The following is a 24,966-nucleotide window of genomic DNA, read 5'->3' as shown; positions in this document are numbered from 1 at the left end:
ATACTACCTGCAGCCACAATCACTGTGAAACTAGTTAATTTCTGCCTCTTGGTGAATCATTTTAGACTTTATCAAATCAATCATCTTTTTAAAGACATTGGGTTTTTTCCTGGCTGATGATATCTAATGCACTTCTGGGATTTTGAGGCACTGGACCACCTGATCAGATTTAGTCACTATGAAATGATTTCATTTTAAATCATAATCATATGCAGTGTATTGCATTTGAAAACATGTAAAACATGTGTTACTGTTTTGTCCCCCTCTATTCCTCAGTGGCCTCTATTATCCTTTTTTCTGTTGGTTGATAATGTGTCATTTCCTTTTCCTGTACACATGCTTTCACATTCTCTTTCCAGTCACTCTATATCCTCCTGCCATTATACTTTGATACAGAGAGGTGAAAGAAGTACTTTAGAAGTAATCTTTTACTTAAATAAAAGTACCAATTGTGTAGACAGCTTTACTCTGTCACAAGTAATTGCTTTCAAAACTTGACTTAAGTAAAAGCACAAAAGTGTTACCATCTAAATATACTTAAAATACCAAAAGTAAAATGATTTATTATGCAGAATGCTTCATTTCAGAATCACATATATTATATTACTGAATTATTGATACATTAATGTATTCATCATAATAATGTTACAGCTGGTAAAGGTGGGTCTAATTTTAATTACTTTATAAACTGCTGGGTAGCTTAACCTTAACTTAGATATGATATAAATCTGTAAAGTAACTAGTAAATATAAATGTCATGTAGCTGTATTGGAGTAAAAAGTACAACATTTGCCTCCAAAATGTAGCATAAAATTGAAATGCTCAAATAAAGTATCTCAAAATTGTACTTAAGTACATGAGCAAATGTACTTAGTTACATTCCACTACTCCATGATACAATACTTGCTAATAAATTGATCTATTAATTGATTATTATTGTCTGTGTGTCCATGTTCCAGCATCCACTGTAGGCCTATTTTGACTTGTCTGTAAGGGTCTTGTCTGTTCATGGCTGCTTTTAAATATGATTTTAAAATAATAGGTACCAACTTATAAACTGATAATCATCACAGAGGGCAGTGAGGGAAAGAAAATGGCCCAAACTGTGATTGGAGTGGCTTTTTTTTTATCTGCATGTCATAGAAGAAGACAGAATTCCCGAGTCACTACTTTACATTAATAGCTCGTGTTTCTTTTTGATTTGCAGCAGCAGAACATATCAGTATATCAGGTCATTAACCACGTGGATCTCAGAACAGTACTAGCAGATTCTGCCCCACCCTAGTAATCGTACACAAAATATCACATTTACGTTATATCTCTATATAAATAAGGATACCACACCCATTTTCTTTTATCTGATGGCTCAGTTTATCTAACTGCACCTGCATTAAAACACTGAACACAGACACTCTGCTGTGACAGATGGAAAATATGCTTTGTCACTTTGTTGGGTATCGTATTCTCTCTTAGCTAGATGCAGTGCGGTCAGTTTCACGCAATGAAGGATCACTCCCATCTCTCTAGAATTCCCATCCTCCCTCTCTCCTCTTGGTGTGCAGCTGCTCAGACCCTCCCTGTCTCACAGCTGCTGGGGAGGAGGAGGGGAGTGGAGAATGTTCTGGCAAGCCCTGGCTGGGAGCCATGGCTGCTTCCTGTCCTTCTCTATCATCCCCTGCAGTTCATATTGAGTATAGCAACCACAAAAAGCTGGTTGTAAATCATACATCCCCGCTCCCCTGGTGAATAAATTATGATAACTCCTATGTTATGGTTTGTGTTCTGACAAAATGTTTTGGGTTCATACTGCATTGAGGATTTTACAGGACTGCAGTAGACTTGAAAGGTGCTGATTATGTTGGAGGCACAACACAAGCCTCTTTTCACATGGCTGTCATTCCTTGCAGGATTCCAGACAGCTTAAAAGGATTTAATGTTGTAACTGCAGGATGGAAACTGTTAAGAAGGACCTTATCCAATGCACATATCAAGTGCCTTAGTACAACCATTATGTCACATGAACTGCAATTCAGGCAATTTCAGTTCCTCAAACAAGACAGTACCAGAGGAAGCACACCCTGATGTCAGTCCAGCTGAACAGCAGAGGCACACAGAGACAGGCAGACATGAAGCCACGTGATCGGCCCACTGAATGACATCATTGCAGAGAATCTGGGACAAAGAGGGAGGAGAGCTGGAGAGCTGGCATGCCGGATGGATACCATAGCAGGCCTCAGCAACATGAGCGCCGTGCTGATATCAGCTCGAGTGTGATGGAAGCATCTTGTGCGGCAGAAGCATTCAGCCATTTTGCTTAATTTATTATGCATCAAGTGAACTGAGCGCTTGCAAAAAAAAAAAAAAATGTACAGAATTACAGAATTTTGAAATACATAATTTGCATATATACACCAGGATATGGCAAGGGTAAAATCTGTTTTACACCGGGGTTTCCTACAGTTAAAATATATGTATGCAGTATTTGCTTATTCCTTTGAATGCGTAATTAGCTTTGTTTGAACTAGCCCTTTATTCAGTGAGAATGACCTCAAATTTCTGCACACGCAAAAAATCTATTTGGAAAATGGTGTTGTTACAAAGCACATGAAGCGCAAATTGATCACAAAAATATAAAACTCCTTGCCAGCCAGTTATAGTCTGTTTTTCATTTATTATTTTCGCACTTTAAGATAAGCTTTACAATTGAAACGTGTTCAAATTTGAATGCAGAATACAGATTTAAAGCAGTACCGATTGGAGGCAGTAAAAACCTTGTTTTCCCACAGTGCACAGAAGCAAATCCCCTGCCCTGCACATATAAATCTGGTTGCACCGCCCTCCCATTCAGCAGTTGTTGCATCGACCCCGTTGGGTACAACACGCGACGCAAACAGACCGTTTTTAAAAAACCCTTCTCGTCCTCCTCTTCCTCCTCAAACCTCAAACGAAAACATGGTAAGTTTTGTTTTTTCTTAATCTGTCCGTCTGAGACAATTTTGTGAGATAGAAATGAAGGTTAAGCAGCGTCTCTGTTGTTAATTAGCAACACGACGTCGTCAAGGGTTTTCAATCAGCTGGTGACTCACCAATGTAATAAACAGACACATTTTCACGCGGTTTATCGCTATGACGTTATTTACACGATTTATAGACAATTTACGACTATATTTAGGGATGAAAGTGAACTGCATAGCCTAATCTTGCTGTTGATGCAGCAGTGGCACGATGTGATTGTCATTGTTTGGAGACATGGATGAGAACAATGCACTGGCTTGCGGCATTCAGACTTTAGTAATAGCCAGTCAGAAGGATAAATGAGTTTCCTCTGTAAAGCAGGTGCATTATTTGTCTATTTATATTTTTATTTTTGTCAAATTAATGTGTCAATATGCTAAAACCCGACACCTTGCAAATATCCTAGCCTGTTTCGAGGCAGGGAGGGGCAGGTTGGGTGGGGATGGATGGAGACATTAGATTGCAGCTATCACTTTAATTCATTTGATGCCGCAAATATGTTTAATTTCATCCATGATTTTTTTAAAAGCATAAATTGAGCCAATACAAAACAAGTTTTAAACATGACAATACAATATAACGGATGACTATAAATAAATACCAATCTCAAAATTAATTTAATCTAAACTGATAATTTGGATTACATGCCTATATCTACGATAAAGAATGAAAGTTGTGATTGGGTAGATTTTTCCCAAACGTCAGCTGAGACTGTGCATCCTCAAGGCAGGAGAGCAAGTGGAATATTCCAGATTCTTCATGTGCATGCGCAAAGGAATTTGCATCAGGCTTATGCTTGCAAAGGGAGAGGGAGAGTGCTATGAAAAGACAAGAGGACAAAAAAGACTGGAGGAAAGACAAGAGCAGCGTCCTGCCTCTGCGGGGGCTGCTGTCAGGCATTTCTGTCCCCTGCAGATTGTGGTGCAGGGAGGTGCCTCCTGCTGCACTGCCTGTTAATCTCAGATAGGGGGAGCAACTGAATGTTTCCAACTGATTTCATGTAAAAGCCAGAAGTGTCAGAATGTAAAATAATGTGAAATTAAAATTAAATGAACACAAGTACATAACCTCTCTGTTTTTATTTTTGTTTTTTTCCTTTCCACAGCGTGAGTGTATCTCCATCCACGTTGGTCAGGCTGGTGTCCAGATTGGCAATGCCTGCTGGGAGCTTTACTGCCTTGAACATGGGATCCAGCCGGACGGACAGATGCCCAGTGACAAGACTCTCGGAGGAGGAGATGATTCCTTCAACACCTTCTTCAGTGAGACTGGAGCTGGAAAGCACGTCCCCAGAGCTGTCTTTGTAGACCTGGAGCCCACTGTCATCGGTAAACTGTCATTAAATATAGATGCCAAAGCTGCTTCTTGATTTCATCAGGTCAGACCCTCAAGTGATTGCTGATTGAATCTGTATGTTCAGATGAGGTGCGCACTGGTACCTACCGCCAGCTGTTCCACCCTGAGCAGCTGATCACTGGCAAGGAGGATGCTGCCAACAACTACGCCCGTGGACACTACACCATCGGCAAAGAGATCATTGATCTGGTGCTGGACAGGATCCGTAAACTGGTGGGTGACTTGATATCAGAGAGATCTCTTCCTAAATTTGATTCCTAATTTCAAATTAAACGACATATCAGCATCTCGTATGTGACTACTGTCTCTCCTTTTCTGTCCCCAGGCTGACCAGTGCACTGGCCTTCAGGGCTTCCTGGTCTTCCACAGCTTCGGAGGTGGCACCGGCTCTGGCTTCACCTCCCTGCTGATGGAGCGTCTGTCTGTCGACTACGGCAAAAAGTCCAAGCTGGAGTTCTCCATCTACCCAGCTCCCCAGGTGTCCACCGCTGTGGTGGAGCCCTACAACTCCATCCTGACCACCCACACCACCCTGGAGCACTCTGACTGTGCCTTCATGGTAGATAACGAGGCCATCTACGATATCTGCCGTAGGAACCTCGATATCGAGCGTCCTACTTACACCAACCTGAACAGGTTGATCAGTCAGATTGTGTCCTCCATCACTGCTTCCCTTCGTTTCGATGGTGCCCTCAATGTTGATCTGACCGAGTTCCAGACCAACTTGGTGCCATATCCCCGTATCCACTTCCCTCTGGCCACCTATGCCCCTGTTATCTCTGCTGAGAAGGCTTACCATGAGCAGCTCTCAGTGGCTGAGATCACCAACGCCTGCTTCGAGCCAGCCAATCAGATGGTAAAATGTGACCCTCGCCACGGCAAGTACATGGCTTGCTGCCTGCTGTTCCGTGGTGATGTGGTGCCCAAAGATGTGAATGCTGCCATTGCCACCATCAAGACCAAGCGCACCATCCAGTTTGTGGACTGGTGCCCCACTGGTTTCAAGGTTGGCATCAACTACCAGCCGCCCACTGTAGTTCCTGGTGGAGACCTGGCCAAGGTCCAGAGGGCTGTGTGCATGCTGAGCAACACCACTGCTATTGCAGAGGCCTGGGCTCGACTTGACCACAAGTTTGATCTGATGTACGCTAAGCGTGCCTTTGTTCACTGGTATGTGGGTGAGGGTATGGAGGAGGGAGAGTTCTCTGAGGCCAGAGAGGACATGGCAGCTCTGGAGAAGGATTATGAGGAGGTTGGAGTCGACTCCATTGAGGGTGAGGGAGAGGAGGAGGGAGAGGAGTATTAAAAAGGACATAAAGGCACCAGTTAAATAGGAAACAATTGATTGCAATGTGTTCTTGAATGCATTACAAACGGAAATGTTTGTCGTATCAATTACCAGTTTGGCTGTTCACAATAAAACTCCTGTGACATGAATTTGTTTGTCTGTTATTAATTCTACCTAAAATGTGTATTGAGCTATCCCATGTAATAAAGTTGTAAACACCAAGCACTTAAACATTTCCTCATTAAGTTACGCAGCATATTTATACAGAGGGGGAAATCATACTTGGTAAAGTTAGCACCTGATTTATGCAGGGTATAAGTTTCATAAAAATGTACGGTAATGTCTTAACTCTTATTCTGAAGGTCTATAATATTAACTTTCCATGCATGGCTCAGAAACCATAACATGACCTGTAAGAATTGTGTGTTAGTGTGTGACTCCCATAAGCCTGCGATCAACAGAGCATTTTGTATTTCTACTCCGAGTGATGAGTGGAAATCTGTTTGGTTACTAATTTTAGTCCAGCATCAAGAATATTTGGGGGATGGTCTTCGGTCAGTGAGTCAATCTTATCAACATCATTAATGTAGCAGCTTTATCAATAACTACCAAAAGTGTCATGAAACACAGTAAAATAAGACTTCACAACTGTTTTGAAGACAGTTTATTGGAAAACTTTCAAATTCAGTTTTGTCCAAATTAAAACACGCACTTTACAACCAAACTTGCTTCAAATATGAACAAAAGATGACTGTCTAAGGTAAAATTTGAGGAAAATCTTTATGGAAAACCTAAATAATACACACTCGTGAATTTGTCATTTAGAAAATATGTTTTTAAAAAAAAGTATAAAAAGACATCCCAGGTGCCTATAACAAATCAGAAGTTGCTTGGTTTTGTATTTGGTTGTGCAAGGCTGGTGATGGTTCACACCGGCCTGTCCTGCAGCAGAGGACAGTTGTCCACAGTTCCCTTCTGTTCAGAAGACTCCAAAACATTGAGGCTCCAGAGCAGGTATGAGGCCGGCTGGGATGCGGGCCTGCAGACACAACCATGTCTTCCTTCAGAGGATGGTAGGATTTAAAGCGCCTGGTGAGTAAAGCACAGTCCAGACAGGCCGTTTAAATTACATGTGCAATCCATGCTATTTTCAACAAAATCCAGTGAAAATATCAAAACCAACTATGTGTTACAATACTTCCCTAATTTATCTGTGGCTCACAGACCAGACCATTCATTCTCACAGAAGATGTAAATCTTAAAAATATACATACTTTAATTTTTAAACCTGAATTGTTTTTTTTAGCTACTTGACGAAACTGACATATTATTTACATTTTAAGTGAATACAGTGAACTTGTTAGTAAACAGTTGCTTCTTATGACATCAAGCAGACACAGAGCGACGTTATCATTCATTTGGAGTCGTGATTCACTCTCCTTTTAGCTCTGTGTTTGATCTCTACCAACTCCTGAAGGAAATATGTGGCTCTTTAGCTGCTAAATGCTCCACAGTGTTCACCAGCTAGTGCGTTCAGACTGCAGGCCAAAGTGACCCAAATCTGATAATTTTGCTCATATATGACTCAGATCAGACTTTTTCACTGTGAACAGCCCAAGTGGCCAGTTTACTCTGGCATCTGATATGGGCCACGTTTAAAAAAATAGTCAAAAATAGGCAATACATCAGAATTGAGCATTAAGGCATGCAGAATGAACGTAGCCTTAGTGTGTCATTTAGTACTGAGCAGGTAGCGTACAGTGGGTTTTTAGAGCTTTTCCTCTGAAAGCAGCTGTCTGCTACAACCTAAAACCAAAATACCAAAGTAGAATCAAAAAACAATGTATCTGAAATGTGCTGAAAATCTCTGCAGAGTTGGGTGATAACTTTCTGTGGGTTCCTAAATATGAGCGATCACTTAACACAATGTAATTTGATCCATTGTTATTATAAAAGATTGATTGTAGCCTCAAACAGTTGGGCATTGTACTTTTTAGCAAATGTTTCAGCAGCAGGACAGTGTGTGTGGGACTCAAAATAAACTAAAATGCCTGTGTTTTTAATAGTTTTTGGACAACAATGGATTTATGTGGGACAGATCAGTAGCTATATTGGGCATTGGCTGCACATGAACTACTTATTATTAATTCATCGTTGGATTGGGTTTTCTCATTGGACTTGTTTATAGTATACCAAATGTAGGATATCACCAAACATATCCCTTAAAGAAAGTAAATGAGATTATGTAAAAATTATTAGGAATACAAAATTGACATCCACAAGGAAAGTAATTTCTTACTTGTATGAATATGCCACTATTCCTGCTGCTACAACGAGTACCAGGACACCCAACACCATGGCAATTGTGCCAGGAGAAGACAGACCTGAACCTGAAACAAGGATCGCAGAGTCAGTAAGTAGGATAAAGCAGAACTGTATTGTATTGTTGAATCAAACAATCTCCTTTGTGGACTGTTGTACAGTGTTTATGTTGCATACCGATGTCGACATTAACTTTGGTACTGGTGGCAGCTAAACTGACGTCGTTGGCCATGGACACATTGATGCAGTAGACCCCAGAGTCATTGAAGAAGTGACGCAACACCAGCTGGCACTCTTTGGAGGGCTCCACCATGTTGCACATCGTGTGAATCGGCTTCAAGCACTCTGCATCCAGAATCACACTGCACACCTCTTTTGGAAGGCTGGAGACAAGAAAAAAACAATAACATGCTTTTAAATGAAACAACATTATTTGGATTGGACTGGATTATTGGATAAAAGTGAAGAAGCATTCACCTTCCCTGGCAGGTAACAGTTATATCCAAAACATTTTTGTTTATTTCAGGTGTTGCCATCACAGCATTTTCCATTTGTACTATCTCTACTTTTTCAATGCCCTCTGGAAACAAAGACAAGAGAGACAGACAATAAAAAAAAAGGTTTTCATTTTACATCTTGATGAACGTCGCACTAATGAAAGGTAACTCACCAAACACTTCAATGCCAGTGCAGAAGGAGCCATAACGATATATCACACAGTCGTCATCTGAGGGTTTATCTTCAGCAGCCCTCTTAGCAACTACAACCACTGTAGCTTGGCCTGTCAGTGTCACTGTTTTCTTTGCACCTGGAGAGAATAAACAGCAGCAGAGAGTTAATTCACTGATCATTATTGACACAGTGTAATATTGTTAATAATTATTAATTAATTATGCCTGTTAGGATTATTACAATGGTGTGATAGCTTAATTTAGTGTATAGAATGTAAGTGGTGCAAAAATACGTTTTCCTGTGTTTACTGAATGCACCTCCTTTAACCGATGTTGGTAGTAGTGTGTATTACATATACTCAGGTACTATGCTTTTGCAAAAACTTAAGGTACTTGGATTTTACTTAGTATTTCCATTTTATGCAACTGTATACTTCCACTCCGCTACATTTCAGAGGCAAATATTGTACCTTTTACTACACTACATTTATCTGACAGCTTTAGGTACTTTTCTGATTACAATTTTCCATCCCCTTTCCTGTCCAGTGAAAACCAAGTGTGTGTTATGTGTCGTCACAAAAAGCTCATGAAAAGTTTACTTTTAAGAAGTAAGTGGTTTTCACAGGACAGAGATGCTACAAACATATGATGATCTTTTAGAATATGATGCACTGCTGTAGATTCAACTACGCAACAATAAATAAAGTAGTTAAATTAGCTCAACCTTAATAGCAGTAGTAATATTAATCCAGAAATATCATATTCAGTACAAAAAAAAGTAAAACATTGACAGGGAGCATTTTACTGCACAATGAGTACTTTTACCTTTCAAACAACCTATACATACATACTAAGTATGTTTTAAATATAGGACTTTAACTTGTAGTGGAGTATTTTCATAGTGTGGTATTAGTATGTTTACTTAAGTATTGTCGTGCATAATGTCTCCTGTAAATAATGTCGCCAGAAGCTCCTTTTTATTCTGCGGTAAAGCCTTACACCAAATATCATATTTAAGTAGCTATGGGTTTTATTACTTTAACATGTGTGGGTTTGCTTGGTAGATTCATAGATAAATCAAATGAAGTAAGCAAATTTGAGCCAGCAGCTCTCAGTCAGCATGTAAATCAGAATTCAAACGATGAAGCACAAAAGAGCAATTCATTTTAAAGTCAACTTGTTCTGCTTGTTTCACACAAAGGCAGAGCTTCTTATTAGATTTACATCACATTTGCATTCGATCTGGTTCATCTGGCAGATGGTCAGCTGGTATAAACTCAGTATTTTGCACTTCAGCAGGACATGTTGCTGTTGCACATATTACTGTACCTCTGATGGGGACTGAACAAGTGATCTTCTGGTAAAATCATACTCAAATTATGTACAAGCAACTATTCTACATATCTTACCTGCCACAAGTCTGGTCCGTGCCTCACTGTCAGCTGGCAGGTCATTGTTGTTGAGGGAGGGAGTCTTGGCCACTGTGGTTGCTTCCTGGGCCGGCTGATTGGTAGAGGCAGTGGAGGCCTCGTCCTCAGTGTTGTCCTCCTCTGTGTCCGAAGGAACCATGTTGACATTCAAAGCAGCAGTTGCCTTGGTGGAAACCAGTAAGGGGAAAGCAGACGCCAATGCAGCAGCTTTCACTACACACAGAGAAGATTGTTGAGTTAGGTCTGTGCTTGTATGTGGAGCTGAGGTAAAATATACGGGGACAGAATATAGCAAATGTTAATATATTTTTTAGCTTCTAAAGGTTCAGTGTGTACGTTTTAGTGGCATCAAGTGGTGAGGGTTGCAAATTGCAACCGATGGCTCAGTCACCGCTCACCCCTTCATTTCCAAGTGCATAGCAGAAGCTGTGGTGGCTGACGCGCTCTGTCGGCTCTTGTGCTAAATAATACGTGTAAAATACTACTCTTCTGATTCTAATAAACCAGACAAGTACTACTACTACTACTTCTTCTTCCTTCTTCTTTGTATGCATTCTACTCTGTAGAGCAGTTTGTCTGTTGGGGCTACTGTACAAACATGGTGACTTCCATGTAAGGGGACCCGTGGTGTATGTAGATAGAAATGGCTCTTTCTAAGGTAATAAAAAACAGTCCATTATGTAAGATCTTCATACACCACTGAAAACATGGTGATGTATATTATATTGAAGTTCTGCCAATAGATCCTCTTAAATATTACACACTGGACCTTTAAGGAATAGTTTTTAGGAAATAAGCTTATTTGCTTTCTTTGCCAAAAGTTAGATGAGAAGATCATTACCACTCTCATATCTGTCTGTTCAATATGAAGCTGCAGCCAGCAGCCAGTTAGCTTAGCTTAGCATAAAAACAGGGGTGGCTCTATCCAAGGGTAACATATGTGACTACCTACTAAAGCTCACTAATTAACATGTTATATCTAATTAGTTTAATCTGTATGAAAACCCTAGTGTAAAAATGATAAATGATAAAAAATATGTTGTGGTGGTATGTGGCCTTGTGGTGACGATAACTTCAGGAAGTCACAGCAACATCATTTTTATACTTTGGGTTTGGACCGAATAAACAGATATATATATAAAGATATAGTGTATCATTTTATATGTGTTGGTATGATTTTTTGTTGTCTTTTCACAGAGCTAGGCCAGCTGGCCTCTGTTTGCCCCTGTTTCCACTGTTTGCCCCTGTTTACACTGTGACAATGGCAATGCAGGTAAATTGTTTGCCATATTCACTATTTAGTGTGTTAAAGTTGTGGTTTTACAGAAGGTTAAGTGCTGCAGCATCTGTTGCTTACCTGTGGTGCCCTGATCAGCAGGTGGCCCAGGGGCCTTGGTTGGGGTATCAGATGGTGGGTCACAGGCCTTATCTGGGATGACCGCCTGGATCACCACCTGAGGCTTGAATGAGCCAGAGTTGACATAAGTGTGAGTGACAGTCAACTCTCTGGATATGAGGGCTCCACTTTCATCCCCAAAGTCCCAGTTGAAGGTGATGTCTGCGTTGCTGAGGTATTCGCTGGGGTCATGGAGGGTGATGGAGAAGGCGATTGCCCTGTTCTGGACGAAGCGCATGTCCCCAGCCATGATGTCGTTCACTTGGTCCAGGGAGACGGCGAAGGGGATTTGATCTAAGTAGAACACCAAATGGTCAAGTTAACAAAAGTACAAGCTTATATTACCATGATAAGTACCCAAACGTATTGAGACATTGAGAGGAAAGTGTGTTGCACTTTTATCTAAGTCTGGGAAATGGTCCAAGAAAATATTTATTACACTGGGATTTGGGTTTTTTAACAAGTGAAACACTTTTTATACAGTCCCTAACGCACCAGTGATGGAGAACTGAGTAGAGGCATATCCTAGAGGAATGAACTTCTCCTTGCTACGGTAGTGGTAGATAACAATGTCCATGGTGTAGGAACCCAGTGGGATGTCATCTGTACTGATGGTCAGGGAGGAGGAGGAGTCGTCTGCCACCTGCCAGTACTGACCTGCCAAATGAGCATCCAAAGCCTGGTGAGTACATGAGATACGCTTTGCTGCCTCTTCACTATGAATAACTATAAATTATTTAAAACACTCAAGTTCTTCACTTCTTAAAATGATCCCTTTGGGATATAATATCATTGAAGCCTTGTGCCTCTAAACATGCAAATTCTGAATACCAAAATCAGAGATCAAAGATTGCTTGCTTTAAAGTGTAGCGCAAAAGAAGTGACATAATCTGATCATATGATAAGGCTCATACATCTATCCAGTGTCAAATTTCAGGTCATGGCACGTGCCATAGGAAACTCTGTGACCCTTTGAAAGGAGATTATATGAGGTATTTAGTAAGAAACAAAAGCTCCACTCACCCCAGGTCTTCCAGACAAACACATAGCCCGGCTTCTTGTCCTTCTGAACTGGTGTCCCATCAGGAAAAACAGCTTCCCAGTCTGTGTTCTGAGTTGGGTATACTGGCTCAGACTCACGGTATTTTGTTCCTGTAGCAGGGGCGAGAGTGTTGTGACAGTTAGACACTGACAAAGAAATTTAAACAAGACTGAGAGTCTATAGCCATACTAGCGGCTGTTTGAGTCTAAGACACAGACCTGATGGTGGCACTAGAGGAAAAGTCAAGAGATCATCAAACTCCTTATGTTTTATCCTTTTGGGAACATGAATATCTGAACCTTATTTTCTGCCAATCCATCCAATATTTGCTGAGATATCTCAGTGAGGACTAAAGTGGTGAACAAAGGACATTTCAGCCATCGTGGCTAAAGATACATTAAAGTGTCTATTGTGCAGGGTGTGTGCACAGCTTTTCACCACAGTGTTTGTGTTTTTGTGGGTGTTTGTGTGGGTGTGTGTGCACATTGCTTTACCATTGAGTATGCAGTCTTCAGCCCAAACAACTTCTCCATTAGGCTGCACCTTTTGGTTGTGTGGGAACTCCAAATCAATTGTAAAGGTAACTTTGGCTCCGGTCAGAGTTGGTGAATCATTCCCTACATTGAAAGTCACTCTTCCACCTGGATGAAAAAGACAAGAAAACACTGAGCAGTGGACACAAAATATGCATCTCTGTGGGTCCTCCAAAGACGCTAAGGTGGTTTAACAAGACCATATAATCAAAACAGCCCATCACCAATACCACCTCATTTCCTGTGAGCTCTCTACTATCTAACAAAATATTTATTAAGGAATAAAGTATGGAAAGTAAGCATTTGAGAATCACAATGTATTATTACACCAACATTATTTCTAAACATGTACCTTTCCAGGAGTCTTTGTATCGTGGGTCTCCATCCTTCCATATTGGGTACATCTTATTGTTCCATGATGGATAGCGAGTGAAACGGTTTTTGGCCTCTGAATAGTCAAAAATAAATATATCATACTGAAAACAGAATGTTAACATCTGTGCATTTTAACTTTCCAGGAAATAACAGTAATTTGGTACTGTTTAGACAGTGTTCAATTGGTACACTTGAAATTAATTCATTTTAATTAATTAATTCAACATTTTGAAAGTCTTTAAGTCACAGCGGATCAGCTGGACATACAAAAATGTCTACAGCAAATTTTTTAATTAGTACCAAACTACATGGTTCATTTCGAGAGACTTTTTGGAAATCGTTTAGAAATTACAGACCCCTTTAACTCAGTGGTTTTTGAACTGGGGGGTGGGTCCCCTGTGGGGACATAGAGCCACTCCAGGGTTGTGTGGATGACCAGGGGAGAAGAGTGATTTATGAAAGGAAGTTTATTGATACTATCGTACTGATCTGAATAATTTATTTTTTGTCAATCGAATTCAACTTGTCTCCTTTTTAATTTGTTGTTCCCTCAATATTGTTAATGAGAAGAATTCAATCCGTGTACGTGAGGTGGGGGGACCTGAACTTGACTTGCCCTCATATAACAGAAAAAGTGCATTAAGCAAAGTGTTAGAAAATGACATGAATCCTTGTGCACAACTGATCAACTTTAATAAAAGCCTTTCAGTAACGTCTATTAATCACATTTACTGTTGCCCAAACTACATTTTTGGAATTAATACATTCATATAATTTATATATGTATGCATATATATATGTTTATATCATAACTAGATAAATGTGACTGAAGGTGCCCACCAAAGCCAAATGAGGGTGTTTAATTGCCAGTATAACTCTCTCATCCCTCCAATCCTTCTCATGTGATTATCAGCTGAGTGTGTGCAAGCGCGTGTGCTCTATTTCATCACACATTTACAACATAACAGGGCTGAATTTGGATTAAACATAACGGCAGACAACGCAGCAGGTAAATCAGACTTTTAAATGTAATTATGAATTCAGCTTGTGTTATTTGACCTTTTATTCACACCTTTTGTGGTTTAACTGTAAGATATTTCCCTTCTGGCTGAACTTGATGCCAAATGAAAAGAGGATTGTAAAATGAAACTGAATGTAATCCCTGTAAATATTTTGAATGAACAGCTGACAAAAAGACTCACTGTGCATGTTTCTCTTTCCTTTAGATGATGTTATTATCTGTTCATATTCGCCAGAATGTTAAAGGATAGGTTCATATTTTTTCAAGTCTGTCTAAAAACAATACTCACATGCCCATGTTTACGTTAAAATCCTCACATTAACTTAAGCTGAATTTAAGACTACATTTCACACATTAAGGAGACTGGATTTGTCCCCCATCACGTCACTCTAGGAAGAGATCCAAAACATGTGAACTTATCCTTTAACTTAGGAAAGGATTAAGATCAATAGTTTGTGCTTTGATGGTCACATTCTGTGTCATTTACATTCATGCATGGTTGAGTAAAGAGGTTGTGGGAAAAAACGTGAAACTGGATGTTGAACTAGACTCCGATCTTATGGATCAAAACATATTCAGTACTTAGACTGGATTTACTTCCATGTAAGGAACTAAAAAGTATGTTGTATGCCAATGAGATTAAAGTTGATTTGAGGAGTTTTTTGACTTATAAGTGCTTTAATGAAATGTAAAGGTTACCTTACTGAAAACAAACTAACAGAGCAATAGATAAAACACTAAACTGTCTGCCAATTTAGTGAAAATTGTCTTAAAATAAACAAATTTATGAAGGTTTTAGAATTATTAAATCTACACAGTGTAACACCATCATTACGAATCATGTTCAAAACTCTGTAATATTAAGTCACGTATGTTTGTCGTCTGTTTTTGTACAGTACATTTACAGTGTACTTAAGTAAAGATTTGAGGAACTTTCCACAAGTATTTCCATTTAATTTATACGTATATATACATATATATATATATATATACTTCACAAAAAGGGGAAGGGAATTAATGTACTTTTACTCCACTATAGCTGAATATTTTACAAACAAAACATATGATCATCTAATAAAATATGATGCATAATGATGATATAATAAACTATCAAATAGCAAAAAGAGGTTAAAATGATCTCCATCTTGACCAGTATCAGTAATAATAATGCAATAATTTTACAGTAATTTTCCTGAATTATGATTACTTTTACTTTTGATACACTAACTTAATTTCTGTAATAATACATTCATAGGTGACATTTTGAATGCAGCACTTTTACTTGTAATAGAGTATTTTAATATTGCTGTATTGCTGCTTTTACTTAAGTAAAGGAACATAACTCTACCTCCACCACTTATAGAACGGCTGGTAATTGTGATTATTGACGTTGTCCAGCTTTGAGTTTGTAAGACTGCCAGATATTCTACCTGAAAATAATAATAATTGAATTTTCTGTACTCACTTGCCACCGTGTGTGAAGCGGCTGCCAGCAACAGCAACAGAACAACAGACGTCTGCATTGTCAGTGCACCTCCTCTTCACGAAATATCCCTTTTGTGAGCACCAGGCAACAGAAAACAGGCTTTATAAACTCTCTGAGGTTTGACCTCACGTAGAGTATTAGTAGAAGAAACGCCTCCTTCCTCACGCAGACCTGCAGACAGCTCCTCCTCCAATTAAATTTTAGGGTCTCCTGGACTGATTGTGATTTTTGTATTTACAGTAAAAGCACGACTCTGGGATTACAGTCGTACATAAAGTAGAGCCAGTGCCGCATAATCACATAAGAAATGCAACAATTCCACAACTTTTTGCAAGCATGGCAAAAGACTGGATCACAAGACATGCTCGAGTGTGCACACACTGAATGAATGAAAGAAATAACTTTCACATAAAAGGTGAACCTCATTAAGCCAAGCTCAGTGAAATACATATATATTTAGATATACTCAGCTGTGGAATTTAACTGGTAAATTTATTCAAGGCCCTAATACTTTCATTTTATACCCCTGCCCCTCTACATTTCAGAAAGCAAAACCTTGTAATGTTTATATTTCACAGCTGTAGTTAATTTGTACATTAATTTACATACAAAAGTAAATCTAAGGCCATAAAAAATTAAAAACTTAAATTAGCCAACAGTGTATATAAAGTAGTTCCAATTAGCTCCATCTAAACCAGTTAAAATATATAAATACTGCTTACACATTAATGCATCAGTTTTGACTATCTAATAATATAATATATGATCATCTGATAGTCACAGGGGCTTTTTTGTTTGCATTAACAAGTTAATTTTACTAATAATATTTCTGCACTTTTACCTAACATTTTCAATGCAGCATTATCTAGTATTAGTAACATTATTAGTATTTCTGCTTAAATAAAGAGTAGGAACATGTCTTCTAGCACTGAATATAGTTCAGTGCTTGATTATATATGTGTAAAGAGAGTTGCACAGTTGAATTGTAATAAAATAAATATTTTTCAATAACCTAGTGTAATTGTTCTTTTCTCATGCTGACTTGGCAATGTGCGAGTCCAGTATTATAAAACCAACAAAAAGTGTATACATTTAAGGAAAAAGAATATTACCTAAAGCTGCAAGCTGTGTTGGACCTGCCCTCATGGTGTGATCCAATCGTGTGTCCTGGGATGATACGTGTGCTATAAAAATTTATTGCATGTAAGTAAAACATGGTGCAGGGGCTGTGTCGTTAAAGGGTCACTTTTTGTTGCCAGTAGGTGGCGCTTTGAATTTGAGTGATTATTGGCATATGGATGTCTTTTGGGCAAGAATGTTATCAAACCTGTAAAGTTTGGTACATATGTGAGCACACACTGAAATTATAACAACTTCATGTTTCATGGCGAATCATCAATGTTTGATGCCACGTCACGGACACGTTCTTTGATCAAACTTCAGAGATAGTACAAATTTTCATCATGAATGCCTTTTAGACTGCACAGCAAAAATTTGAAGTCGATCGGATTAATTCTCTAGAAAGAGTTTGTTATTGTAGGGAATGCCAAAAATGACCATTAAATCCAAAATGGCTGACTTCCTGTTGGGTTTAAGGCATTGCTCCATGAGGCTTTTTTGTAGGTCTGGACATGATATCTGTGCCACAAACATTTTGTACGTTTCAGGGAAAGGGTGGCCTCCGGGGCTGCGCCAATGCACAAAAACATGCCACGTCAATTTTCGTGGGACTTGAATTTTGTGTAAAGTTTTGTGAATTTTTGAGCATGTTTAGGCCGCCAAAAATGTGAGTCATTTGCAGAAGAAAGAACATGAATAGCTTCAGTTTCAATAGGGTCCTTGCATGTTTATGCTCGGGCCCTTATCAGACTTTTTAAAGCTCAGTACAATACAACAGGGTCATATTTAGATCATGAGGGTTACAGTATCCTCCTTTTTGGCTCTTAGATGCCAATTCCACAAAGCATGTGCTCTCAAACACAATATGAATAGTCACCTAAATCTCTGCTAAAATCACCTGACCTATTTTGTGCTGCCCGTCTAATTATTCCTAATTACGCACGGATTTACTCCGAAATTCAATGTTTCTACTGTTGTTTATGTTCCGTCAAGTCCACATCACGGTTTCTGTAGAACTTATATTAGCTGAAAATGCACTATACTTGTCACTGTGATAAAACATAATGTATCAAACAAGGAGTTGTTCATTTCTGTGTCATTACAACAATAGGTCACACAGTCTGCTGAGAGAGGCTCTGGGAGGAATGCAATGCTAATGAGGATTACTGAAGCACTTGTGACTCCCTAAATTCATCCGGCTTTGTCCTTCTACCCGGAGAACTACAAACACACTTTGTTGAAAGATTTTTTATTTTTTTGGTCTCCATATCATATGCCGAACTGTGACACCTTTTAAACCTCTTTTTAAACAATGACAGCATTCACAGCAAATCCTTTTCAAAACTGTTTCATCTGTCATTACGTCGAACACGAACCCTTTAACTCCCGTCAGGCCTCAACATGTACTTTAGATACACACCCATAACAGGAAAACATTGCAAGCATACTATAAAATATGTCACCTCAATACAGTAAAGACTGTGCTGCATCAGAATCAGATCAGAAAAAAAGCTAAAGTTAGAGTTAGAGTCTTGAACAGTTTGCCAGATATTCCAGCCAGGTTATAAATTATAGATCGGCATTTTGCAAAATAAGTTTATTCATTTTCTTGCTGAGAGTTCGATGAGATGATTGATACCACACTTCTCTTCTGTTAAGTACTGATGATGATGAAGCTACAGCCAGTTAGCTTAGCTTAGCATAAAGACTGGAAACGGGGAAACAGCTAGTCTGGCTCTGTTTGAAAGAAACAAATGGCATAACAACAACTGCAGATGTTACCAAAGAGAAAGAAAGACATGAGACAAAACATTCAGCACACTGTACTGATAGTTCAGAGTAGATTTAATGTAACTGAGCAATTTATTTTGGGATTTGCACCTTTCAAAATCTGCAAATGGAAGAAACATAAAGAGGTAACCAAACCAAATAAGTATAAGATATTTCAGAGCAATAACTGGCTAGCTAGCTGGTTGGCTTGCTTGAAGGGAGGAGGCTCAGGCTCAGAGGCGGAGTTGGAGGTGGGTAGCGGGATGAAGGGGTATCTATTATCTACACTGTCCCTTTATAAATAAACAATAAATTAATAAAAAACCTTTATCGCCCTACTGCAGTGGTTCCTATTGGCCTGATGACCCCTCAAAATGAAGCAATGTCTATTTGTTAAATACGACATTGACTGTGATTTTCAGATTGTTTATCTTAAATCATTTTTATAGGCCAGAGAAGGAGAACAATCGCAGTGTTTCATAAAAAAGCAACACAGAGCCAACTGGGCTAACTGTTTCCCCTGACCACTTATAGGCCTGAGGTTATTTTCCAAAATGTCAAACTATTTTCCTAAATGCTTGCTTTGTCCTTTTTGTCCTAAACTTCGGGACCCAGTCTTTGAACGCCTCAGAGGCTCCTCATCTAGTTGTTCTTATTTGTTTTCTGTGACTGCAGGACAGGAAATAAGTTTCAAAATCTGGAATGATAAATCTGACAACTTTGCTTCTGTTTCACTTGCTTTTTGATTTTTAGAGAGCATATACACCAAAAAAGTAACTTTTGTTCACTTTTATTGACAAAACAGATGCAGTTCTTCACACACATTGTTACCCCCGCTTCCTCCCTTAGAGAGCGTACTCATACTTTAAATTTTAAATGCAGTGTAGGCTAAATATTTTGCACACTCCCTGCACTAACTGTAATTTAAATAACAGCCATATTGTGCATAACCTTTATTATTCTTTTATCTTATCAACATCGTATTGCCAGTTTTGGATTTAATATTTATGATTACTTGACCTGCAGTACTTGCTCTACTTTTTTTGGTATTTTTCTACCTTGTATGTTTATTGTTAAGCACCAAAGCAAATTCCTTGTATGTGTAAACCTACTTCTGATTCGGGAGCCATCATCAGCCGGATTTCAAAAACGATGAGACTTCATATCGGGAAGAAATTGTTAGTCTTGTAGAGTGGTGCACAGACAACAACCTACTGCTCAATGTCAGCAAAACCAAGAAGCTAATAGTTGCATTTAGAAAAAAGGAGATAAAGACACTCATGTCTACATCAGTGGAGCTGAGGTGGAGCAGGTGAACAGTTTCAGGTTCCTGGGAATCAGCTTCACAGAGAACCTGACACGCTGGTGGAGAAAGCTCAAAAACGCCTGTATTTCTTAAGGACGTTTAAGAAGGCTAAATTCCTGGGCCAAGTTCTCGTCAGCTTTTAAAGAGGAGCAATAGAAAGCATCCTGACTAGAAACACCACAAACTGGCGTGTGATGTGCACGGCCCAGGGCTCTGCAGCGGGTGATTAAAACTGCTCCGTGAGGTGAGGTGCACACGCAGAGTGCAAAGGATATTAACCCCCAGTCACAGCCTGATCACCCTGCTGCCTTCTGGGAAGAGAATGTGACAAATAAGCCTTGTACCTTGGAAACCCCGTTTATCGACAGCGCCTGCAGTTCGTCAGTCTGTCCAGCGGGCGGCGCTGTGAATGAACTGCGCCACAGTGGAGGCGTTCAGAAGTAGAGCCGCTCCGGTTTGATTGGAGGAAGTAATACATCAACAAAGAAAGATGGCCGAAGTCATAGAACTGCAGAAACTGAAGGTTGGTAGTGCATTAAATATGTATTTATTACATACGTTAGGTGGGTTTATTAGGAAACATTACTTTCTAACCGTTGTTAGTTCCTATAGCAGTTAGCGGATGACTGAGATGAGTAAAGAAGTAAAGGTGTCCGCGGGGTGTGAGAGCAAACAGCCGGCGTGTGTTCACGCTGTTCATTCAGCTGCGAAGCTAACCTAGCCAACCGTACCGAGATAACTCAAATACCTGACGTTAGGTTACGCTAACGTAGCTGGGAATGAGTTTAAATTTACAAATATCAGTGTGATCGTGGGTTAAACCTGTAAATGTAACTCCTGTTGTTAGATATAAAGTGTCCCGCCATCTCTGATCCGGTCCAGTTAAATTTCCGACGCTTGTAAGGAAGTGTGTTTGACCTCCATCGCTCTCTAATTCATGTTAGCCAAAACATTAGCCCGCTAATAACGCTGTCTGTTTTTCACGCTTGAGTTTCTAAGATACTTCGATCATTAGCTGTCCGGCAAATTGCGCATCCTCTACCTCCCAAAAGTTTAGTAGTAAAGTTTATTAAAACATTTCTCAGTATTTCTCGTTGTGTCTTCCAGCGTCCTTGTTTCCAAGATCCACAGTGAACTTTAAGTCTTAACTTTTAAGCGGATAAAAAATGGACGATACATTCTTAAAATGAATCGGCCACTATTTTATCATAAGTTCTCATTAATCTTTAAATAAATCCCAAACATTACCATGTACCTTCCTATTTATTTGTCTAAAAATGTCTTTCTTGTGATAGTAAAGAGGATATACTTTATTTTTGGTTTGATGAATCACGTTGAGCTTTAGTTTTTACTAACAGTTTCTAGACCAAATGATTAATCATGGAAATAATCTGCACATTAAGTGAGAATGAAAATAATTGTTATTTGCAGCCATAAATTCTAGATCAAGTTGGCAACTCCATCTGCTGAGGATGACTGTGTTATCTGATCGAAATCTCCTGTAGTGCCATTGTTGATTGACAGTACAAACCATTTATTTTGTCTTTTAGCTGTATCGCCATGCAGACAGTTTCTGCTGGTGAACGGGATTTCAATTCTGTTATTAAAAATAATGTAAAGAGAAACATTGCTTTGCAGAAATGCCTTGCCTGTTACTTTGGATAATCCACAGATCTCTGGGACTACTTTGTACTAAAGAAATTGTCCCAAAGAACAGCGTGAACAACAAGGCAAGGTTGGTAAATGGCGCATGCTACATTAAACGTATTGTTTCTCTTTTTGATTTAAGCTTGCTGAACTGAGGCAGGAGTGTGATGCCCGAGGCCTGGAGACAAAGGGAAATAAAGGAGAACTCATTGCCCGACTTCAAGCCTATCTGGAGGAGCACGGTGAGATGAAATGGCCTTCACAAAATTTAAAAATAATTCTTGTTGTGGTCACTTGTTTCTGATGTGAGATGCTGTTAGTCGTTTATATGCATTCCTTATTGTGATAAATCACTGACCTTTCCCTCTGGCCCTTGTTCTCTCTGCTTTCTGGTGGTGGGAAATTTCTTTTGCCCATAATCCATACAACAGAGGAAGATGTGGACGTAGACGATGTGCTGGGAGAGGATACAGAGGTAATGTGGTTTTCACTCTTTCACTTTCACCTCTCAGACCTCATCACACCATTTTTGGAAGTAGAGATAAGTGTTAACATTATCTTTTTTTTTTTTTTAGGATTTCACTAAAGTTGAGAGTGCCAACGATGAGAAAGACATCAAGGAATCTGAGTCTACTGAGTGCGAGATGTAAGTTTATTGTCACTTAGTCCACATAACAAACAAACAATATATTACGTTACCTGTTTTATTTTAGAGCTGTTTCCCTCTGCTTTTGGTAGAGAATTCACAGACATAAGAACCGTGTTGATTTTCATCTAACTCTCTATAAGAAAGTTAATAAGCATATTTTTCAAAATGTCGCACTATTCCTTTGACTTTGGGAAGTAACATTCTTTATGACTAAACTATAAGCAATACTCTTGAACCTAGGCCTGTGCATACATCTTGTCTAAATGGCTTCACAGGTGTGGTGTAGAAATATCCCACATGATCCGCCCCATATTAATACACATAGATTTATTAATGGATTTTTAGTTTTTACCACTAAAGTGTAATCAATCTTTGCTTATTACACTTCTTTACATGTTTTTCTTTCAGACCTGCTGAAAAGAAGGTGGTGAAAATAACTCCTCCATCATCTGCCAGTGAAGTACGTTGGAGATGTTTGCCTTTTAATCTGCGTATTTTAATACAGAGATCACTGCCACATGTGGAAGTGATTCCTGATCGCTTTTAAAACACACTTCAACAGGATGTTACGCACATGTCCAACAGGAAGTTCTATACACAGTAATTTTCAGTGTTCTTCACAAGTGTGTGAAACCAAATAACGCACAATAGTACATATTAATTGAATTACACCTTAGCAAATATTCATCAGCTGGACCAACACGACTTCCGGCAGCATGTCTTCTGATTCTAAAACTTTTACCTTTTGTTGAGCAGAGACTACAGAAGCGAGCTGAACGTTTCAACTTGCCTGCATCAGCTGAGAGCAAAAAGGCCATACGTGCAGCAAGGTAAGACTTTCCCAGGATCCTTTTCTGTGTTTTTTTTTTTATTTTATTTTTTTAAAGGATACTTCCAGCTCATCACAACTTGGATTTTATTTTTGTTAGTTTTGGTCATCATTCCTATGAGTGACTGAGTGAACACTGTACTCCAGGGTCATTCCTGAGATAAGAGAATGAGACAGGGTCACTAAAAATAATAATAATAATAATAATCTTTATTTGTAGAGCACTTTTCAAAAACAAGTTACAAAGTGCTTTAACAAGTGTAGTCAGACAGGTCAAAAAACACCAGCAGGTTAACTAAACACACTTAGATCAGAAAACAATGGTGAATAGCAAAAAACATTAGTCTGTTGTAAACATTTTCAAAGACCGACATCCTGGTTCAACCTTGACTTAACATACTTGTGTAGTTATACTCACACACATTTTACCTCTGCAGTGAGGGATTATTATTGACAGGTCACTTTTCATTTTTACCTCAAAGTGGCTTAGATAATATGATCTGTGAGAGAGAAAGCTCATTTTACAAAAATTCTCATAAAATAAATAAAAAACCAAAATACAATCTTTCTGTAAATAAAGTTACAACAAAAATATACTATAACATAAACCAAGATACCTGCAATTGTACAGAAACAGGGTTCTGTCTTGCTGTCTGTGCCTGTGTTCAAACCGTGAACAGTCACTTTGCAAGTTACACAGCAGCCCTGCCAAACTCATTCTTCAACAACTCTTCTGACAGATAACAGATTTATGCATGAAAATAATGAAAACTTTAGCTCCATGTAAAAATATCACTACATTTACTCTAAATTTGTTTAAAGTAACTTAGTTTGACATGTATAGCGAACACAGAAAATAAATGCTTACATTCACTGGGGGAAAGTCCAGAACAAGAAAAGGAAGTAAAGCTAGCAGTAGTGCAAGAAAAGAAACTCTATACTTTTTATTAAAACACAGATCATTCCCCTTTATAGGAAAGTGTACGTATTCTATTACGATATAGTTGCTCACGTAAAAATATATTGCCAATGTGGGAAGTGTAGGGAAAATTGGGTGAACCTGTACCCTTCAAAATAAAAGTCTATGCTGAGGCTGCACAGTTGACGAAGTTAAATATGTGACAAAACCACATTATGATGAAGTACTATAGTTCTGCAGAGGCGTCCCGGCCTACAAATCCTGTTCAGGTGTAAGAAAACATGTTTGTTTGGTACAGACCCAAACAAATGTCACATCATCCTGATTTTAAGTTCTGTTAGTGAAAATGAAAACGATTGTTCCAACTAATCATGAAACATACTGCAAATCTTAATATCTGATCCAATTTGATTCTTTGTACAAAATCATGCAGCCATGTTGAAATGATTGTGCTCCTCTTCATCAGGTTTGGCTCCACCGATGCTTCCAGTCCCTCTCCAGGTCTGTTGCTTTACTAAACTGGTTTTATATGTTCTCACTGGAGCAAAAGGTTCCCAGGAATACACCACTCTTTGGGATTTCTCGCCATAAATGGAGTGTGATTTCAAAATAAAATCATGTTTAGTGGTAGTTAGACTTTTTTATAGTCAGATCGTCAGATTATGTGGTAGGAGAACAATTCCCGGTAAAAGTACACTACCTTTTGAGGTAAAGAAAACAGGGATAACTATACAAAATCACCTCTTAAGCTGATGATACACAGGGCAACTTTTTAAGCAATGTTGCTGGGCA

At 38.9% G+C, this 24,966-nt stretch overlaps 3 protein-coding genes across 3 annotated transcripts; 2 read left to right on the top strand and 1 right to left on the bottom strand.

Annotated features, from left to right (window-relative positions):
* Positions 1-2,709: 2,709 nt before the first annotated feature.
* LOC119905116 (tubulin alpha-1B chain-like) lies at positions 2,710-5,808 on the top strand. Its single transcript, XM_038721852.1, has 4 exons — positions 2,710-2,955; positions 4,121-4,343; positions 4,436-4,584; positions 4,697-5,808. The coding sequence occupies exons 1-4, from the start codon at positions 2,725-2,727 to the stop codon at positions 5,675-5,677; spliced, it is 1,584 nt and encodes a 527-aa protein (XP_038577780.1). The 5' UTR covers positions 2,710-2,724; the 3' UTR covers positions 5,678-5,808.
* Positions 5,809-6,308: 500 nt separating this feature from the next.
* pmelb (premelanosome protein b) lies at positions 6,309-14,637 on the bottom strand. Its single transcript, XM_038721798.1, is given in 13 exon segments — positions 6,309-6,636; positions 6,639-6,748; positions 7,959-8,049; positions 8,159-8,364; positions 8,459-8,561; positions 8,652-8,789; positions 10,062-10,295; positions 11,440-11,772; positions 11,974-12,135; positions 12,502-12,630; positions 13,015-13,161; positions 13,406-13,501; positions 14,631-14,637. Coding segments are annotated over 13 exon segments (1,806 nt in total). The 3' UTR covers positions 6,309-6,586.
* Positions 14,638-20,548: 5,911 nt separating this feature from the next.
* Positions 20,549-24,900, top strand: LOC119904915 (SAP domain-containing ribonucleoprotein-like). The gene is made up of 7 exons (XM_038721535.1): positions 20,549-20,653; positions 21,920-22,019; positions 22,209-22,252; positions 22,353-22,423; positions 22,835-22,886; positions 23,183-23,256; positions 24,641-24,900. Exons 1-7 carry the CDS (start codon positions 20,621-20,623, stop codon positions 24,690-24,692), a joined length of 426 nt encoding a protein of 141 aa, XP_038577463.1. The 5' UTR covers positions 20,549-20,620; the 3' UTR covers positions 24,693-24,900.
* Positions 24,901-24,966: the final 66 nt, after the last annotated feature.

This window comes from Micropterus salmoides, unplaced genomic scaffold (genome assembly GCF_014851395.1).
Source record: "Micropterus salmoides isolate LMB-PRFRI ecotype aquatic unplaced genomic scaffold, ASM1485139v1 Ms_hic_scaffold_16, whole genome shotgun sequence".
Taxonomy (NCBI): domain Eukaryota; kingdom Metazoa; phylum Chordata; class Actinopteri; order Centrarchiformes; family Centrarchidae; genus Micropterus; species Micropterus salmoides.
The sequence above is the reverse complement of the archived record's forward strand: the minus strand, read 5'-3'. Positions and strand labels throughout refer to the sequence as shown.

Bases quoted from the DNA above. Each gene is read 5' to 3' on its own strand.
- LOC119905116 (XM_038721852.1), top strand. From the start codon at position 2,725: ATGCAGAATACAGATTTAAAGCAGTACCGATTGGAGGCAGTAAAAACC. The intron at 4,344-4,435 runs GTAAACTGTCAT...CTGTATGTTCAG, and splicing joins CCTGGAGCCCACTGTCATCG to ATGAGGTGCGCACTGGTACC. The intron at 4,585-4,696 runs GTGGGTGACTTG...TTCTGTCCCCAG, and splicing joins TGGACAGGATCCGTAAACTG to GCTGACCAGTGCACTGGCCT.
- LOC119904915 (XM_038721535.1), top strand. From the start codon at position 20,621: ATGGCCGAAGTCATAGAACTGCAGAAACTGAAG. The intron at 22,424-22,834 runs GTAAGTTTATTG...TTTTTCTTTCAG, and splicing joins GAGTCTACTGAGTGCGAGAT to ACCTGCTGAAAAGAAGGTGG. The intron at 23,257-24,640 runs GTAAGACTTTCC...CCTCTTCATCAG, and splicing joins AAGGCCATACGTGCAGCAAG to GTTTGGCTCCACCGATGCTT.